Consider the following 18,178-nt stretch of genomic DNA (forward strand, 5'->3'; position numbering starts at 1 on the left):
TGGAAAGGAAACGTTATATAATTATCAATTTCTAACGTTTTTATTCAATTGTAATCACGATAAATTCGAATTCAGTCCCATTAAACATTTTTTTAGCCTACATGACACATGTCTGGTTCTTGCCTAAAAAGACGGATTTATGATGTTTAATACATTTGGCTGCTTTTAGCCTTACCCTGGAGTTGGTTCACCCTCCGCCTATGAGTATTCCATACACTTCAGCTTTAAAGCAGGGGTGTCAAACTCAGTTACTAGAGGGCCGGAGCCCTGCAGAGTTTAGATTCAACCCTAATTAAACACACCTGATCCAACTAATCAAGTCCTTCAGGCTTATTTGAAACCTACATGGTATGTGTGTTGGAGCAGGGTTGGAACAAAACTCTGCAGGGCTCTGGCCCTCCAGGAATTGAGTTTGACACCCCTGCTTTAAAGCGTTTCAAAGTAGCAACCAATGGAACGCGCTCACCGCTCTGCTGGACAAACTATGTAATTACACCATTTACAAGCATTTTATGTTCTGTAAAAAAATGTTCATCAGCCGATAAAATCGGCAAAACGATATATCGGTCAGGCTCTTCAGGCTCTACAACTGATATTAAAATAGCATGTATGCATAGCTGATTTGTAATCTAATGGTCACAAATTCCACAAATTCACAATACCAGTTAGCCGATAATTGTTTTGTTTCAGACGACAACCGATATTAAAATTCTATTAATTAGAATTACAACGAAATGTTGAAATTAATTTATTTAAAAAAATAAAAATGTATACTACAATAAAAAAAACTATACTATTTTGTCTAAAAACAATCAATTAAAGTGAAAAACAATCATTTTAAATGCTACAAGAAGGGCAATGAGCATGCATACATTTGTATGCAGTATTGTTTGACATATATTCAACATAAAATAGATTTTTTTTTTATTGATATAAATATATCCTGCATCCCTTAATGGCAATACTATAAAAAACTGGGCAAGGCAAAAAATAATAATCTAGTTGCTAGTATGGTACTAGAGAAAGCAAAAAGCTGATTATTTTGCAATGTTTGCTGATACAGCACTAGGGGACATTGCAAGTTTGCCAGTTTTGACTAAACATGCTCCCATTGTACAAATCAAGCATAACACAATTTAATTGCAGAAGTCAAAGAACATCAGGTTTAACATAAGCATCATTTGTCAAATCCATCTGCTTGTGCATAATGCACATGCAAAGGAACCTTTTGCCAATTTTAAAGAATTCAGAAATGAATTCATTTCAATATACATTTGTTTGAGGAGATGATGGCATCCTCTACCTTCTCCCAAGATTGCTGGAACTAATTGCCCTCACATCTGCCACAAATCTGTTAAACATGTGTTTGGACAAAACAGCAAGAACGGGTGAGGTGCTTCATGCAGCAATCACTGTCCAGTGTTTAACATGTGTGTGCGTTCACACTGGTTCAGCCTTCATGTTTGGAAAAACAGCAGTTGTGTGATTTAAACAGGCGGGGTAACAAAATAGTTCATTGCTGAAGTACCTGCACCTGCTCCTGTATACAGTAAAACTTGAAACAACAGCGGCTCCCAGAGGGAAACACTGAACATCAAACATATTGATAAAACAACATTTACAAAAATTAACTTTCAACATCAAGACAATAAGTTAACATTTCTTATGTATGAGAGAAAGTTTATATTTCCATCACTTATTTTAAGATCACATCTTAGATTAAAAATGTAATACAAAAGTTAGACTGGATTTACCATTTACAAAAAAAAAAAAATATTTAAACAAATTAACAACAATAATGGCCAGTCAGGCACCTTGTAACGCGCTATTCTCAAGAAGTGTAAACAAACGAACCTAATTAAACACACCTGATCCAACTAATCAAGTCCTTCAGGCTTATTTGAAACCTACATGGTATGTGTGTTGGAGCAGGGTTGGAACAAAACTCTGCAGGGCTCTGGCCCTCCAGGAATTGAGTTTGACACCCCTGCTTTAAAGCGTTTCAAAGTAGCAACCAATGGAACGCGCTCACCGCTCTGCTGGACAAACTATGTAATTACACCATTTACAAGCATTTTATGTTCTGTAAAAAAATGTTCATCAGCCGATAAAATCGGCAAAACGATATATCGGTCAGGCTCTAACCTGATAACAACTGATATTAAAATAGCATGTATGCATAGCTGATTTGTAATCTAATGGTCACAAATTCATTTTCTGATCAATACCAGTTAGCCGATAATTGTTTTGTTTCAGACGACAACCGATATTAAAATTCTATTAATTAGAATTACAACGAAATGTTGAAATTAATTTATTTAAAAAAATAAAAATGTATACTACAATAAAAAAAACTATACTATTTTGTCTAAAAACAATCAATTAAAGTGAAAAACAATCATTTTAAATGCTACAAGAAGGGCAATGAGCATGCATACATTTGTATGCAGTATTGTTTGACATATATTCAACATAAAATAGATTTTTTTTTTATTGATATAAATATATCCTGCATCCCTTAATGGCAATACTATAAAAAACTGGGCAAGGCAAAAAATAATAATCTAGTTGCTAGTATGGTACTAGAGAAAGCAAAAAGCTGATTATTTTGCAATGTTTGCTGATACAGCACTAGGGGACATTGCAAGTTTGCCAGTTTTGACTAAACATGCTCCCATTGTACAAATCAAGCATAACACAATTTAATTGCAGAAGTCAAAGAACATCAGGTTTAACATAAGCATCATTTGTCAAATCCATCTGCTTGTGCATAATGCACATGCAAAGGAACCTTTTGCCAATTTTAAAGAATTCAGAAATGAATTCATTTCAATATACATTTGTTTGAGGAGATGATGGCATCCTCTACCTTCTCCCAAGATTGCTGGAACTAATTGCCCTCACATCTGCCACAAATCTGTTAAACATGTGTTTGGACAAAACAGCAAGAACGGGTGAGGTGCTTCATGCAGCAATCACTGTCCAGTGTTTAACATGTGTGTGCGTTCACACTGGTTCAGCCTTCATGTTTGGAAAAACAGCAGTTGTGTGATTTAAACAGGCGGGGTAACAAAATAGTTCATTGCTGAAGTACCTGCACCTGCTCCTGTATACAGTAAAACTTGAAACAACAGCGGCTCCCAGAGGGAAACACTGAACATCAAACATATTGATAAAACAACATTTACAAAAATTAACTTTCAACATCAAGACAATAAGTTAACATTTCTTATGTATGAGAGAAAGTTTATATTTCCATCACTTATTTTAAGATCACATCTTAGATTAAAAATGTAATACAAAAGTTAGACTGGATTTACCATTTACAAAAAAAAAAAAATATTTAAACAAATTAACAACAATAATGGCCAGTCAGGCACCTTGTAACGCGCTATTCTCAAGAAGTGTAAACAAACGAACATAATAATACTCTATTAGGTACAATAATTACAGTAATTAATTACATTTTGACGTCTTACCTGTCAGCAGCATCCCCGAGCCGCTCTCCACAGCTGGTGCTTCAGTTGGACCGCTGTCCAGGATGGTGGCTTTTACAAGAGTAAATAAAACAGCTGTCCACAGTACTGACGCGAGCATCATTTCTGCCTAATTTATAAAGCAGTAAGACAGGCACTGTGATTGTTCATCGCATTTTAATTGCTTAGAGGTTAATGAGAACGGTCTGAGGACGTTGAAAATGGAGTGGCGCCTGTGTACCGTTGAAGTTTGGCCGCTTTACCGACGCGCCTCAGCGTCACTGTGCTCACCTTGCGAACACCGCGCGCTTGCCGCCAGACACCCTCATCAGTACAGTGTTTGCTCGAGGGGCTCCGCCCACACCCTCGCCACAGGCCAATGAGAAGCAGCATCTCAAGACTCATTAACATCTCAGTGCGCTAGAATGGCTGAGGAGGACTGTGCTGGATCAAAGTACTAATTATGAATTAATCAAATAAACAAATAATGAAATAAAAAATGTAACATTTTAAAAATAGTAATACGTCACTAAATAATATACAAATAACATATATATTGTCATACAGGCTACATTACATATGACAATATACATAAACTGTATATATGAGTGCATGGCAGGGGCGATTCTTGGATTTTCATTTTAGGGGGGCTCAGCAACTCAAATGAGGGTATAATAATAATAAATAAATAAAATAAAATAAAAAATGTTTGACTAATAGGGTAGGGTGGTATACTAAACCTATTGCAGTATTCCACTGTATTGCATAAGTTAGATGGGTATAACATTTGAGTAATGAATAAGCCAAATACAAGTCTTCCTGATCACACACACACACCAACATTTTTACTGTTTGCATTTCTAGTACAAACCTCTTTCATTAGCTCAAGTATACAAACCTCTTTCTATGCTCAAGTACTGTCTGTCACTGTCTTTAATCATTTCTGCGCATGACTGTATGGTAATTAATGCCAAATGCACTGTAATATGTTTTATATTGAAAGTTCAGTTTTCAAATGAAAATAGCAACATTTTATAAAGTATGCGTTCATATGTGTTAAGGGCTTACGTTACATTTTCGCTGAAGGAAACAGCAGTGGTGTGATGAGGGGTGAACACAGCGAAAACTTTACAGTAGATGGGAAACCGATTGCTCCCCTGTGACATTTTGTAAACTGTATTTATGGCAAAGAACTGCACAGATGCAGATATTATAACAATCTATCGAAAAACACACACCTTGTCCTCTGTCTCTCGGTCTGCGGATTGAAGAACGCGCTGAAAGACGGGGAGGAGCCGAAGTCTGCCGGCGTTTTCATATGAAATTAAAAGGGGACTGAGGCGATCACGAATTTGTGGACAGTTTATGGAGCTAATCGCAAAATTTTTAGGGGGGCTGAGTAGAAATTTGGGGGGGCTAAAGCCTCCCTAAAAATGGCCTAGCAACGCCCATGGTGCATGTTGCAGTGTTTTAGTGCAAATATTTTCTATTTGTGCTTTAGTTTATGTACTAATCTAGTTTAAATGTATGCAGATGCGTCATGCCCATTCAAAGTGAGGGGGCACGTGCCCCCTCAGATTTTTGAGCCAAGTGGATTTTGAATGCAGCTTCCAAAAGACAAAAAATAGCCGAATAATATTTTGTATATTTGATATAATCACACCAGCTTAATTAGAACGTTCAGTGCACCATATCATCAGCTGCTAAATTCAAATCTGCGTTCGCTGGCTGGCGCTGAGCCAGAGGCAGACGCGTTTGTACGGTGCTGCATTATAACCAACCACACACGATTCTGTTGAGCTTATGAATGCAATGACCAATCAGAGGTGTTCCGATGAGTCATCGCTAAAATGCTGGAGGTTTTTTTTTTTCACTCGCTCGCTGACTGAAAACCTCTTTCTGGCGAATTCTCTCGTCAGAAACAACAAAGTACAAATGTGTGTATAAAAAAGTAAGATATTAATTTCACAATGTAAACAGCTTCAGTGATTTTAATGAGAGTTTTTGAGAGTGCTTGAACTCTAGGCTGTCAGTGAAAATGTTCTTTGATAATGTAAATGTTCTTTGCTCTCTTTCTGTACAATGAAAGTTTTATGATTAGTAGCCTAACTTGCAATGTTTTTATTCACATTAACTTTCAATGTTAAATTCACATTAAATATAAAGTCAGTCGTATTAAAACTATGTTATGGCATGACACCCATATCTGTTAATTACGTCAACAGACAGACGTAAACAGGTTTTTATGCATAGACATAGTTAACAGACTACATTATTAGGCCATCGCCCACTATTGATCAACTAACATAGGTGAGAATAAAGATATTTCATGATATAGTTAATGCGTTTGGGAATGTTTCGAATAAATGTATGAATTATGAAATTACTTGTGATATTCTTCATTTATAAGTCACTTTAGATAAAAATGTCTTCTAAATGAAATGTACAGGTAAATAAGTAAAAACGAAAATTCTATTAATATTTTAACATATTTTAATATTTAATAATTCAATAATATGAACAATCTAAAATATATTCATTTAATTATTTTTTTTTTTTACATTAGGCTGATGATACACGGGGCAACTTTTGAGCAATTTTGTCTGGCAACTTTTTTTGAGCAATGTTGCTTTGACACTTTCCAACCAAGAATGGGTAACAAATTTCTATCGGGATATTTTAGATCAGTCATGGGCCCTGTGTCTCATCTGAATGCCCGTTGACGGCAACATTGCTCAAAAAGTTGCCCAGTGTATCATTTTTTTTTTTGCTTTGTCCATGGCACAAACATTTTTTATTACCAAATTAAAACGAAAAAGAACATAAAATTAAGGCAACAATTTTTTTTTTCAAAGTTTTATTTCCATATATTTCTCAATTCAGTGATGCTTTTTCATACAAAATGTAAATGGTAGAAATGATAAGACTGATAGAAGAAATATATGGCATCATAGATCGATCATCAGATCACAGGAGTGAGGCAGTCGTCTCTGTGCATCGCTCCACTGTTTTCAACATCTCTTTTACAACAAACTGAGAAGTGAAGGGTCTTCTAATTTTCTCCCAGAAATCCAGGGCTAAGTGTATCAAAGATTGTTTCTAAAAAAAAAAAAAAATCAACAGCCAATTAACTCCTCATAGAAAAACATGGATGAAGGTATACAATTTCCTACATGCACATACGTATGTCATCATAACATGCAAACATGATATCATCCAAAGAGATTAGCCACAGGTCAGTTGGACAAAGTATACAGCACACAGACACAAACTAGTGCTGTAATAAATTTGGCACCTGGCATATATATATGTATATATTTTTTTTCTGTTTTTATTTACTTTTTTAAAGAGGAAAGGTGATGTCTAAATAAAGGGAAGTCAAAGATCTATTAGGTTCACAACACTCATCTCCATCCCAAAATGGAAATAGTGACCAAAGGTACTGTAGCTGACTAGGACATCACATACTGTAAAAAAATAAAGAAATCAAATGTCTTTACATTAACCTTTCTTTAAGCGACAGGTTGCGTAACACAAAATCAATTCCCCACCTATAGTGCAACCAGTACAAATACCACTATACTAATTGTTATACTTTCAGGGGGCACATCAATATCAAGCACAATCAGCAATGCATCTGCATTAAAATCTGGCATTTTTAGGTGAGCTACACATCCTGTATAAATACAGTAAAGATTTCTGTGAAGCGGTGAATTGGTCCCATTGGTGCTAAAGCTAGATTGTGTTGAGTGCAGGTAAAGCTACAGGATGAGGAGCAGTCCTAAAGTGTCATTTTGTTGCATAGCCCTACTGTACTTCAACAGTCAACATTTCCCTGCATTTAGATATAATAAAGCGCAACAGTCAGGTTCCACAGGTAAAAATTCCATTCATTTTCTCCATAGCCACTGTTGAGATTCTTAAGCAAAAAATCCTGGTAAAGAACTAATGTACCACTCATAATACTGTAAAGAGATTTGCCAATCATGACAATTGCGTAAGATATGTTTCATTTATAAAAATTTTTTCAGTAGCTTTTAAACTATAAATCAGAAAACTGTATTTTTGTATATTGTTTTGCTTGAAATTCCCATGAAGACAATGAATGGTAAAACACTTCCAGAACCACGACCGCTGAAAACGAAGGCAGCCACTGTTGCGCTCTATTGCAGGCTCACCCTAAAAATACCACCATGTAATAAACTCTTCAGATAGAAAAGACACAGTCGAAGTCGTCAAACTGAAGACATGGGCAGGATCAGAGTAAAATCCATATTCTGAATAAATTAACCTTTGTTAACTCTCGTCAAAAACATTACAATATCTCACTAATTGAGAGAAAACAACATATTCTCTATTTCATATAGTTTGCACTGAATCTTTTTGTGTGGTGAATAATAGATACAATAGAAAGTCGACAAAGCGCTTCAATCTGAGCTCATAATATGCCCTCTGGAAACAACACTGACATCAACAGCAACCAACAAATACAACCTTTCAGTCTTCTATAACTCAACTGCATAAGCTTTTTAATATAGCATCTATTTTCCCCTGAATTGTTTCAATAACACACTCAGAAAAGACAAACATCATCAATATCCACCTAAACTTTACAACGCTACAGTCTTTGTTTTGTGCAATCTCTTTCCTCAGACACATGCTCAAGTACATCTAAGAAACAAATATCAGTCACAGTTAACCTACAGTGTACAGTATCTGTTCATTGCCTTTTTTAGGCCAAATGCTTCATAATGCATCACGCACCAATGTGGCAATAAAATCTCAAAGTTTAGGCACTTGGTATCTTACCTCTCGAGAGTAAGAAAAGGATTAGACCTTACGTAATGTCCAACTACACTCAGATCATTTACAAGGTACAAAATGGAACACTGTGAAAAGATATTCAATCTACTGCAGTCTGATAGAAAAGTGAGTTCAATTTGGCCTTTTTTCAGTAGGTGGGAGCAGACTGTCTATTCCACTCACGCTAGAGAAAGAAGTAGAATTACAGCAGCGCAAACCTTAAGGTTGTGTGTCCACCAAAGAGTTTTTAGCCACCGAAAATGCCAGCAACTCTTCTGAAAATGCCCAGTTGTGGGCACTTGAGTGCACTTTGGAGGTGCAGCATTTAGCCGCTTACCTGGTAGACCCATGGTGATTAAAATGTTCCTCACAAACATGATTTTTTTTTCATATTAATGTTGTAATCTGGGGGTGTCATACGATGGTTATTCAATCATTGCACAAGTAGAATGTGATGGTTGGTTGGTGTTGTATTTGTCCCGCCCATCCTCTAATGCAAATGGACCGTTAAGGTAAAAAGTAACAGTGACGAATGCTACATTTTACCCAAAGATGAACACTGTTCAACTCTCAACAACAAGAAACACTGCAAACAATTGAAAGTATATGCTGGATTCAGAAAAAAACTAAACGTTTTGGTGGACACACTGCCAAAATCCCTAGAAATAACTTTTCAGTCATTGTGTCCTGTGCAAAGAGTCTAAAGAACCTCTCAAATCTCAACATCTACTATATGTTATATGCTATATGCTACTATATAACATCTCACTTTTTCCACACAACTGTTTCCACCATAGCTTGTGATTTTGGGCGTCTTCCTCTCTGACGTCTGAGGTCTTGATCACAGGCACAGCTGATGTGACCATCTCCCTGCATGTGACCCTTGTGGAATCAGCCCTAATGAAATTAAAAGAGGTGGGGAGCGCCACTTGAGGCTAAACTATTCAGTTTGAAACCTATCAAGACCTGCAAGCACTTTCCATCTTGCTGCAACTTTCGTAAACAGTAACACGGACGTCTGTTACTTTCTAAGCAAGAGAAGAACACCTTTATAAAACCATATAGGATGCTGATGGTAAACAGTTGTAATAGTGTAAACTGCAGACGTAACTCTTGTTTCCCTCCAAAACTTGGCTCCTCCTCCTAGGGCAAAGATGATTGAATCATGCTAACACCAGTCATCTCTCTCAGTCTCCTGGTAGCTTCCAGATGCTCTACCGCTCGACCCAGGCGCCGCGTTCACTCCGAGGGAGTAGTGATACCCGTTGGGCACTCCGCTCTGGCTGCGCGAGAGCAGCGTGGAAGTGGGGGCCGCACCTGATGAAGTGTGGGCGATAGAGGCTGCAGTCCTGGGGGAGCGGCCCGTGCCGTACGTGCTCAAGGCATCGTGGAAGTCGTCCGATTCAGACAAGTGCGAGTCTTGCTGGAGGGGACCTAAGTTGGGGTCAGAGCCGATACGAGTGACAGGCACGGGAGATTGGCGGTGGGTGCTACCGCTGAGTAGGGCATCGTGCTCTGACAGGCCACGACTAAGGCGAGTGGGGCAGGGCCCTGTAGACTGGGCAGTGTTGAGCTGGACCGGAGAGGAGTTGGCAGTCTTGTAGGCAACAGCAGGCCGAGGGGTAAGGGGCGTTTGTGGGAGCTGTCTACGCCCGCGGCAAGGTGTGCTGGTGCCTGAGGTATAAACGACTGAAGTTCCTTTAGCTGTGCTAACTCCCTGAAACACAATGCAGAGAAGAGAAAGAGTAAGTCATTGCCACACAGCAATGTGCGGAAGCTAGAGCGACTGAGGGAAACCACCTGACCTGTTTAAGCCTGTTTGGGTCATGGGGTTCTCCTGGCGATGTGGATCTGCTGGGCCCGGCGGACACGCTGTGGCCTTGCTCATGGCTGCCGTAGCGGTCGCAAGAGTAGTATCGCTGCTTCCTTTCCACCGCTGAGGATGAATGGTGCTTCCTCTCATGGGAACGGCCGCGGTCTCGCTCCCCTGCTCGTTCCCTAGGCAGTGACTCAGTGTTTGGATCTGCTGTTGTATATAAAAATACATCACATATATTAATCAGCCATGTCCTATTCACAGCTAAATTGTGCATTTTTTAAATGTTAAAATATGATGTTCTGTGGCTCTTTTAAAACATTTCTTGTTTGTTTGAGTGTTGCGACAAGCCCAACATAGCAACAGTGGCGTGAGAAAGTTAAAGTGGGACTGACAGTGAAACAGATGAGCGGGATCTGTTTGCCCAACAAATGGAAGACAGAGAGAGGTACTTCAAAATCAATCATTATTTTTGAAGTAGTGCAAAAATTACAACAATTTAAATAAAAATATTTTACTATATCTATTAAATGACATATACAATCTACTGTTCAAATGTTACATTTTAAAAAATATATATTTTTAATGTTTTTGGAGGAAAAAGTCTTTTATGATCACCAAGGTTGCATGTATTATACATAAAACTGTAATATTGTGAAATATTATTACAATTTAAAATAATCATTTTAATATATTTTAAAATCTAATTTATTCCTGTCATGACAAAGCTGAATTTTTGGGTTGTTTGTTTACTCAAAAATGTGTAATTTCAAATGAAATGAAATTAATTATTAATTTCTCATTTTCTCTGCTTATATTCTCTCTCTATAAATGAATGTATCCATACACCGGGGCCATTTAACTGGTCTGTAAACATCAGACACTGCTGCCCAACACCATCCCGAAATCACTATGAACTCAAAACACCAGTGGGCACTTATATATCACCACAAAAGAGCTGGTGACTTGTGTGTGTGCATGTGTGAGCCCTGCTGTTTGGTGCTGTTGTGAACTTTGACTACAGAGAAACAAAAACATGTAGAGGAAGATGTATGTGGGTGTCTGTATGTGTTAGAAATCTGAGTACAAACACACCCAACTAAAATGAGCTTTCAGTGGACTGATGTATTGCTCTGTCTCAACTCGGTCAAAGCTGACTGATCTATTAACAGCAGAGCCAAACTCCGGCTGAGAAACATGTTTGTGTTCCAGTGTTTCTAAGAACAGAATGTGAGGAGCAGGAGAGAAAGAGAAGGAATCTTGTAATAAAGAAATAACAGGTGGTTCATTTAGTCATCCTGAGAGCGCTCTCCTCGTGCTGCTTTCTCCGACTGCTGACTTTTCCCAGTCATGCCACAAACTGGCCAAGAAACAAAAATAAAAAAATCAATCCGTTCAAAAGCATATTTTCTAACAATGGTCTGTAAGCCCCGCTTCTCAGTCAAAGAGAGAGGTTGACAAAGTAAATCCTACACCAAAGCGCTTAAGAGAGCAATAAAGAGTATTTTCCTCGATAACCTGATCACTGTAATCCTTAAAATAATTTATATCACTGTGCTAAGCAAAAGAAGCTGTGATTTTCAAATAGTACTCCATTTTTCTTCATAATCCTTAAAGACTGTACATACCTATATATAACAAATGTCACATTTTAAACAAAATTAATAATATAATATAAAACTGCATAGCAACACGATATAACAAGATATAAAAGGACAAACATATTTTAATCTGTTGTATTATTTAATTTTATACAACAGTTCTTTCTGGTCCTTGAATCTGATTGGCTGAGAGGAGTGCAATATTCTAGTGATAACAGAACTCCAACCATTTCACCGTTTGTATCACTCCACAGCGAGTGTAATGGCGGATGCCCAAATCCACTATAATTTTAAAAATAATACTGTTTTTGTGTCACGGAATGTAGTTTTAAGAGTGTATTTAGGTGAGAATGTAGTTGTTTAGACTTCAAATATGCGGTTTTTAATAAAGATAATGTCTATCTGAAAATTTGCTTCAACGTTTTCTGAGATGTGAGCTCCAGGGTGTCAGCAGCCGTTCAGCGCTCATGAACCCGCCGAGAGCAGCCTCACCTCGGTCAGTTCTAATAAAATTTGCCACTGACTCTGATGTCTCTTAAACACAAGATAGAAGTCATTTTGGGTAAATCTACCAGGCATTAATCATTTTAATAATTATTTTCTTTCACATGGATGTGCTGAAAAGCGTAAAAGAATGAATGAGAAAGGAAAATCGAGCCCACCTGCAGGGGGAGGCTGCTCCTCGCTGATGACTCGATCCAGCGATTTGTGCTTCTTGTCTCTGCGCCGCTGGCAGCGGTGATGATGGTGATGATGATGATGAGCTCTGTCCCTCTCTCTCTCCTGAGTGAGGGTCTGGCCCGGGGCCATCTTGGGCCTCTCCAGGTCATAATCGCTCAGATTGACCTCTCGCACCCCTCTCTGAGGAGTCAACGAGGACACAGACCGCCGTATGGGACTCACGTCTGCGATAGGCTGTGTGGTGGAAATAAAGCGAATTAATTAATCTATTATTTGTTCCAGAGCAAATAGCTTTGAGTGAGGGCAAAATCTAATTTTTATAGTGAATATGTGATGTATATAGTGAAGAATGAATGCTGTATTAGATGCAGGTAATCAAACTCGCTCAGTCCATCTCTTTCTCATAATACAACAAGCTTTCAATGAAGCAATGTACTCAACATTCCTTCGCTTCTGTTAACAATATAGTAAATATATATTATAGTTTCCGTTCTGCTAATATTCTATTGGGAGCTTTTAAATATTGTGTTAAAACAGGTAAAGGGGGTCTTCAACTAAGACGAGAGAGAGATCCACAGTTCTAGGTGGTTGCTTACTAGCCCAAATCAAACAGGTCCACTCTATGACATTTTTGTGCTCTGAAATACTCATTATTTTCTTTCACATGGATGTGCTGAAAAGCGTAAAAGAATGAATGAGAAAGGAAAATCGAGCCCACCTGCAGGGGGAGGCTGCTCCTCGCTGATGACTCGATCCAGCGATTTGTGCTTCTTGTCTCTGCGCCGCTGGCAGCGGTGATGATGGTGATGATGATGATGAGCTCTGTCCCTCTCTCTCTCCTGAGTGAGGGTCTGGCCCGGGGCCATCTTGGGCCTCTCCAGGTCATAATCGTTCAGATTGACCTCTCGCACCCCTCTCTGAGGAGTCAACGAGGACACAGACCGCCGTATGGGACTCACGTCTGCGATAGGCTGTGTGGTGGAAATAAAGCGAATTAACGTGTGAAAGACGAAGAAAGGGGATGAAGGAGAGGACACATGTCTAGCACAGTACTAGATGACAAGAGTCTCAGAGCACTAGACCTGTCACAACAGACGCACAACACCAGCTGAGCATGAAAACACACTTCCACTGAAGAGCGACGTTCAGCCCGCTCCTGCGGACACACGCACGCATCGGAGAACAGTGGAACACCGTCACGCTCGATGCAAACACTCTGCTGTTTGAATGCTGTCATCGAATAGTCTCTTACACACGGACTGGACAGCTGGAATAGTTGCTGCATGAACTATCCACAGCCAAGCAGCGATCACTGATCTATAAAGAGTCACTGGTGCTTTTCTTACTTAACTGTTACTGTTAATCTCTAGATACTATACAGTATGTATACATGTGTATTTACAGTATCAAAAAGATATTCATTAAATGTTAAATTGTCACTTTAGACCAGATTCTTTAGAGAATCCGTGACCACTCCTTGGTGATGACTGGAATTTTTACCTTTGTAAGTCTTCTACAAAGACTCATTAGCGCCGCCTAGTGGCATAATCGTTCAGAACCTCTAAGAAGCAGTGCGTCCCCTCTTCTCATAGTTTAAACAGCTTGAAATTTTTCTTTTAAACTGCACAAAATCCATAAGAATCAATCCACTGAATATGGAATATGAGGTTTTCAATGGTTGATAGTAAAATCATTAGACTTATTCTCCCATTGCAATTCCTTTTGAAAGAAATTAATACTTTTATTTAGCAAAGATGCATAAAATTGACCAAAAGTGACTGTAAAAACATCATTTATTATTATAAAATAAATGATGTTCTTTTGAACTTTCCATTCATCAAAGAACCCTGAAAAATATGCATCACAGTTATTTTACATTGCAATATTAATTCACAATATTGCTGGTTTTACTGTATTTTTGATCAAATAAATGCAGCCTTTGTTAGTATAAGAGACTTCTTCCAAAACTTTTTTTTTTTTTTAATCTTACACAAACATTAGTGTACATGAAAATAATCATGTATATGGCTGAAAGATATGTGAAGAGAGGACTGCACTAATCAAAATGATACACAACCCACTAAATGAAACACTCATACTTACAGTTGGCACCAAACAACATCCAAGATAAAATAAGCATCACATTTTAATATTTACTTTTTGTATTCCTATAACTAAACTGTGGTTAATCTATTCCATTAGTAAAATAGTTACCCACAGTGATGAATTACTATATATGGCTTTTGTAGTGCATGCTAGTTTTGTGTTTACCTCACAAGGCTAATATGAATTGTGGTTATACAAGTTTATTGGACTCCTAAAAGAGTGTGAACTCTAAAAGAGCTGGAATGGATAAAGCACACACAAGCCAACATAGAAATGGAGTGGCTGGCAGAAAGAGGTAGAGGAAGAAAAAGAGAGAAAGGGAGAGTGATTGCAGGTGGAACACTTGTACATACTGCTAGATACGTTCCGGCGGTGTGGCGTAAGTGGCTCCGCTGTTGGACGGGAAGAGGAAGAGGACACATAGGTGAGGAGAGCAGGGCACACAGCTGTGGCACTCATGGACACAGTAACAGAGTGAGACAGGAGGAGAGAGAGCACAAAAGAGGGACAGAGTAAGAACGAGTGATGTTTATGAAAAGTCTGGATATCAAGGTCCAGTATGGTCAGAAAACAGGTGCCTAAAAAAATTAGGGATGGTGGATTAGAGATTGTGTCGAAATAAAAGGTGGAGAAATGAGTTCAGTGAGTTTGATGTAATAAAGACTGTTGGAGAGAAAGAAGAGACAGACAAGACAGGACAAGACAAGACAGGAAGAGACTAAAGACAAGACATTATAACAAGGATGCTGGAGACTGTGTGAGTCTATTAGCGATGTGGCAAAAATACCAAACCAAAAGAAACCAAGTATGTACACAAATAAATTTACAGTTAAAAAGCAACATCAAATAATTTCACAAGTTAATGAGGAAAAACTCAATATGAAACATACAAAAACAAAACTTCATCTGTGTTATTACTGATAACTACAACAATTAAAAAATTTTTTTTGTTAAAAATAAATTAAATATGAAACTTATTTGAACAACTTAAGCTTAAATAAGAAAACGTATATAAATTAAATAAAATTGAATTAAAAAATTGAATTACTAAAATAACTAAAACTGAAAAAAATAAAGCATAAATATAGTATATAAATATAACATAAATATTTTTAAATACCGCAAACTAATTAAAATGACGAGCACATAAGACAGAAAAAAACTTTTACTAAAATCTAAATAAAAAACTGAAAACAAATGAAAGCTTAATAAATACTATAATACTACATAAAAATACTAAAACAACACTGAAATTCAATCTTACGTATATCTACATTGTAAAAAAGATATTTCAAGATGTAAATAAAGCAAAGATTATTAGAGTACATTTTACAAGAAAATAGTGTTTCAGTCTTTCTACTTTAAAAATGCTTAATTCAATGTTCGTGCTGTTTCTTTGAAATTAATTGTGAAATATTCTAGCAATTTTTTTTTTCAATTTCTGAGTGAAAGTTGTTTCTGCACCATTTTTGTCAGTGTAATTTAAATTAAATTAAAGGATTTAATTACAACAAAGATAAAAAATAAAACATTCTTATATAGTTCTGTATATAGTGTAAATATACTGTATGTAGACTATGCATTGTCCCTCTTCTTCTCTCACTCACTCACTCTCACACACACACACACACACACTCAACTGAACTGAAGAGAATAAATGTGTCTCTCAGTGGAGATTGGTGTATACAGTAAATTAACCTCTTCGGACTTACTCCAATTCATTTGCTTGAATTCTTCACCTCCTCTCTGCATTCATTAATACACCCACCCTATTACCTCCATTCATCTATTCTCTCATACAACTGCCCATTCACTCCTCTTCCCTCTATCTGTGCACAGACGTCCTCCAGCTGCCTCTTTCTTTGCAATTAATTTGCAAGGAATTAATTTAGTCAGAATAAGAAACAAAGGCAGTGCAGCAGTTATTTTCAACTCCCACCAGAATGACCTCACATGGCCACGATGGATAGGAGATGTTTACCTGAAAGCCAGCGTTGAGTCTGGGCATGGAGGCAGCTCTGCTGTGACCCTCCAGCACAGGATACCCGCACACATCTGAGTCATTCTCCATGTCAGTCATCTCAACTAATTCCTGCAACACACGCAGAGCCAGACAAAACAAACACTGTTTAACTGACCTGTAAATGTCTGACACATGTAACTTAAACAGGACTGATTCAGGAATCACTAGTAGAGGTCAAATCACCTGAGATCTGTATGTGTTTGGCACGTCTTCCGATTGGCCCCTTTGGACAGGCCTTCTGTTTGCTTCCTGTGTGACTTCCTGAGGTATGTCTCCTGATGGAGACGTTTTCATGGCACTGCTCTGGCTTTGTCTGTGGCATACATACAGTAAAATTAAAAAAGAAAAATTCAAATGGAAAGTGTAGTACTATAAAGACCAGAATGGTAGAACACTCACACTGCATCCCCATTGGTCAGGTGAAAGGATGTGGGCGGGGCATCTGGCTGTGGTGTGGTATCTAATTGAGAAGAGGGCAGGGCTTTTAGCACTAGTGGCTCCTGACCGTGCAAGTGTGTGAGAGGAAGCATTGGTCTGAAGAGAACTCCAACTTTACTCTGAGGACAAAACACAACACTTTCAGAAGGACTACATTAAAAATGAATAACATCATTTGATAATAAAACATGGCTAAAAATCTACATCTAATAATTAGAATTGTACAGATAAATGTAGTTATTTGTAGATCCTCTACCTGTGTGCCTGGTGCAGCCTGCTGCTGCTGGAGTCTTTTGGCTCGGTTCTGCTTATAATAGTCGAAAATCATGAGAGCAGCATAGACCTTCCCAACAGTCAATTCATTATCTAAGAGAGAGTGAAATGCACATGAAATACCAAATGGACAGAAGTGCAGGGAGAAAACCGATGTCCACTAGGTGGCACCAAAAGCTCAGAAGTCACAAGCAAAATCAGGGTGAATAACTCAGGTGAAAAATGTCATCAGTATTGTTAATGAAAACTCAAACTCCAATGAGCATATAATTAAGATTCCATTTAAATTTTAAGTGCTTTCTAAACCAAAATCAACATTACTTTAGCAAGAGTTTCTAAATGCAGGGCTTACGTTTATGAGGTGTCACCAGCAGGTCCACTGTTTTTGAAGACAAGTTAGTCCAAATTTTATTTATTTCCTTCCTTAATTCAGCATCACAAAGCCGCTGAGCCAGAACTCCTAAAAAAAATACACAATGTTAACAGTATCGGTCACACTTTATTTTAAGATCCAATTCTAGCTATTAACAAACCATTAACTACGACTTTTGCCTTAATAAACTCCTAATTTGCTGCTTATTCATAGTTTCTAAGGTAGTTAAGGTTAGGTATTGGGTAGAATTAGGGATGTAGTATATGGTCATGCATAATTTGTGCTTTATAAGTACTAATAAACAGCCAATATGTTATTAATAGGCATGCTAATAAGCAACTAGTTAATAGTGAGAACTGGTTCCTATAATAAAGTGTTACCACAGTATCTAACAGAGTCTTTCATAATTCTTGTCCTTAATATCCCCACAAGATTTTTTTTGTCAAGCTGTTAATGGATGTTATCTTATTCTTTAATCATATTTTGCACCAAGTAAAAGGTTAAATAAAAGTCAAAGTCAGCGGGGAAAGCGTCATTCAATTAACTTGTAACACTTTTAAGATGGTGGAGTATTAAATTAAACGAGGC

The 18,178-nt window shown here is 37.7% G+C and overlaps 2 protein-coding genes across 2 annotated transcripts in view; both read right to left on the minus strand.

Annotated features, from left to right (window-relative positions):
* The window catches only part of LOC107739704 (collagen alpha-1(I) chain), a 67,183-nt gene extending 63,407 nt beyond the window's left edge, over positions 1-3,776 (minus strand). The window contains exons 1-2 of the mRNA XM_016551902.1: positions 3,768-3,776; positions 3,480-3,606 (exon numbers count right to left, since the gene is read on the minus strand). Of these exons, the coding sequence (XP_016407388.1) occupies positions 3,480-3,600 (121 nt within the window). The 5' untranslated portion in view covers positions 3,601-3,606; positions 3,768-3,776. The remainder of the gene's footprint in view (positions 1-3,479; positions 3,607-3,767) is intronic.
* A 3,747-nt stretch (positions 3,777-7,523) lies between these two features.
* Positions 7,524-18,178, minus strand: part of cacna1bb (calcium channel, voltage-dependent, N type, alpha 1B subunit, b) — a 124,391-nt gene continuing 113,736 nt past the window's right edge. The window contains exons 43-51 of the mRNA XM_016551903.1: positions 17,570-17,677; positions 17,201-17,310; positions 16,906-17,063; positions 16,690-16,819; positions 16,465-16,575; positions 14,837-14,875; positions 12,359-12,611; positions 10,085-10,305; positions 7,524-9,996 (exon numbers count right to left, since the gene is read on the minus strand). Of these exons, the coding sequence (XP_016407389.1) occupies positions 9,448-9,996; positions 10,085-10,305; positions 12,359-12,611; positions 14,837-14,875; positions 16,465-16,575; positions 16,690-16,819; positions 16,906-17,063; positions 17,201-17,310; positions 17,570-17,677 (1,679 nt within the window). The 3' untranslated portion in view covers positions 7,524-9,447. The remainder of the gene's footprint in view (positions 9,997-10,084; positions 10,306-12,358; positions 12,612-14,836; positions 14,876-16,464; positions 16,576-16,689; positions 16,820-16,905; positions 17,064-17,200; positions 17,311-17,569; positions 17,678-18,178) is intronic.

The sequence above is a fragment of the Sinocyclocheilus rhinocerous genome, unplaced genomic scaffold, assembly GCF_001515625.1.
Source record: "Sinocyclocheilus rhinocerous isolate Xijiao unplaced genomic scaffold, SAMN03320098_v1.1 scaffold585, whole genome shotgun sequence".
NCBI lineage: Eukaryota > Metazoa > Chordata > Actinopteri > Cypriniformes > Cyprinidae > Sinocyclocheilus > Sinocyclocheilus rhinocerous.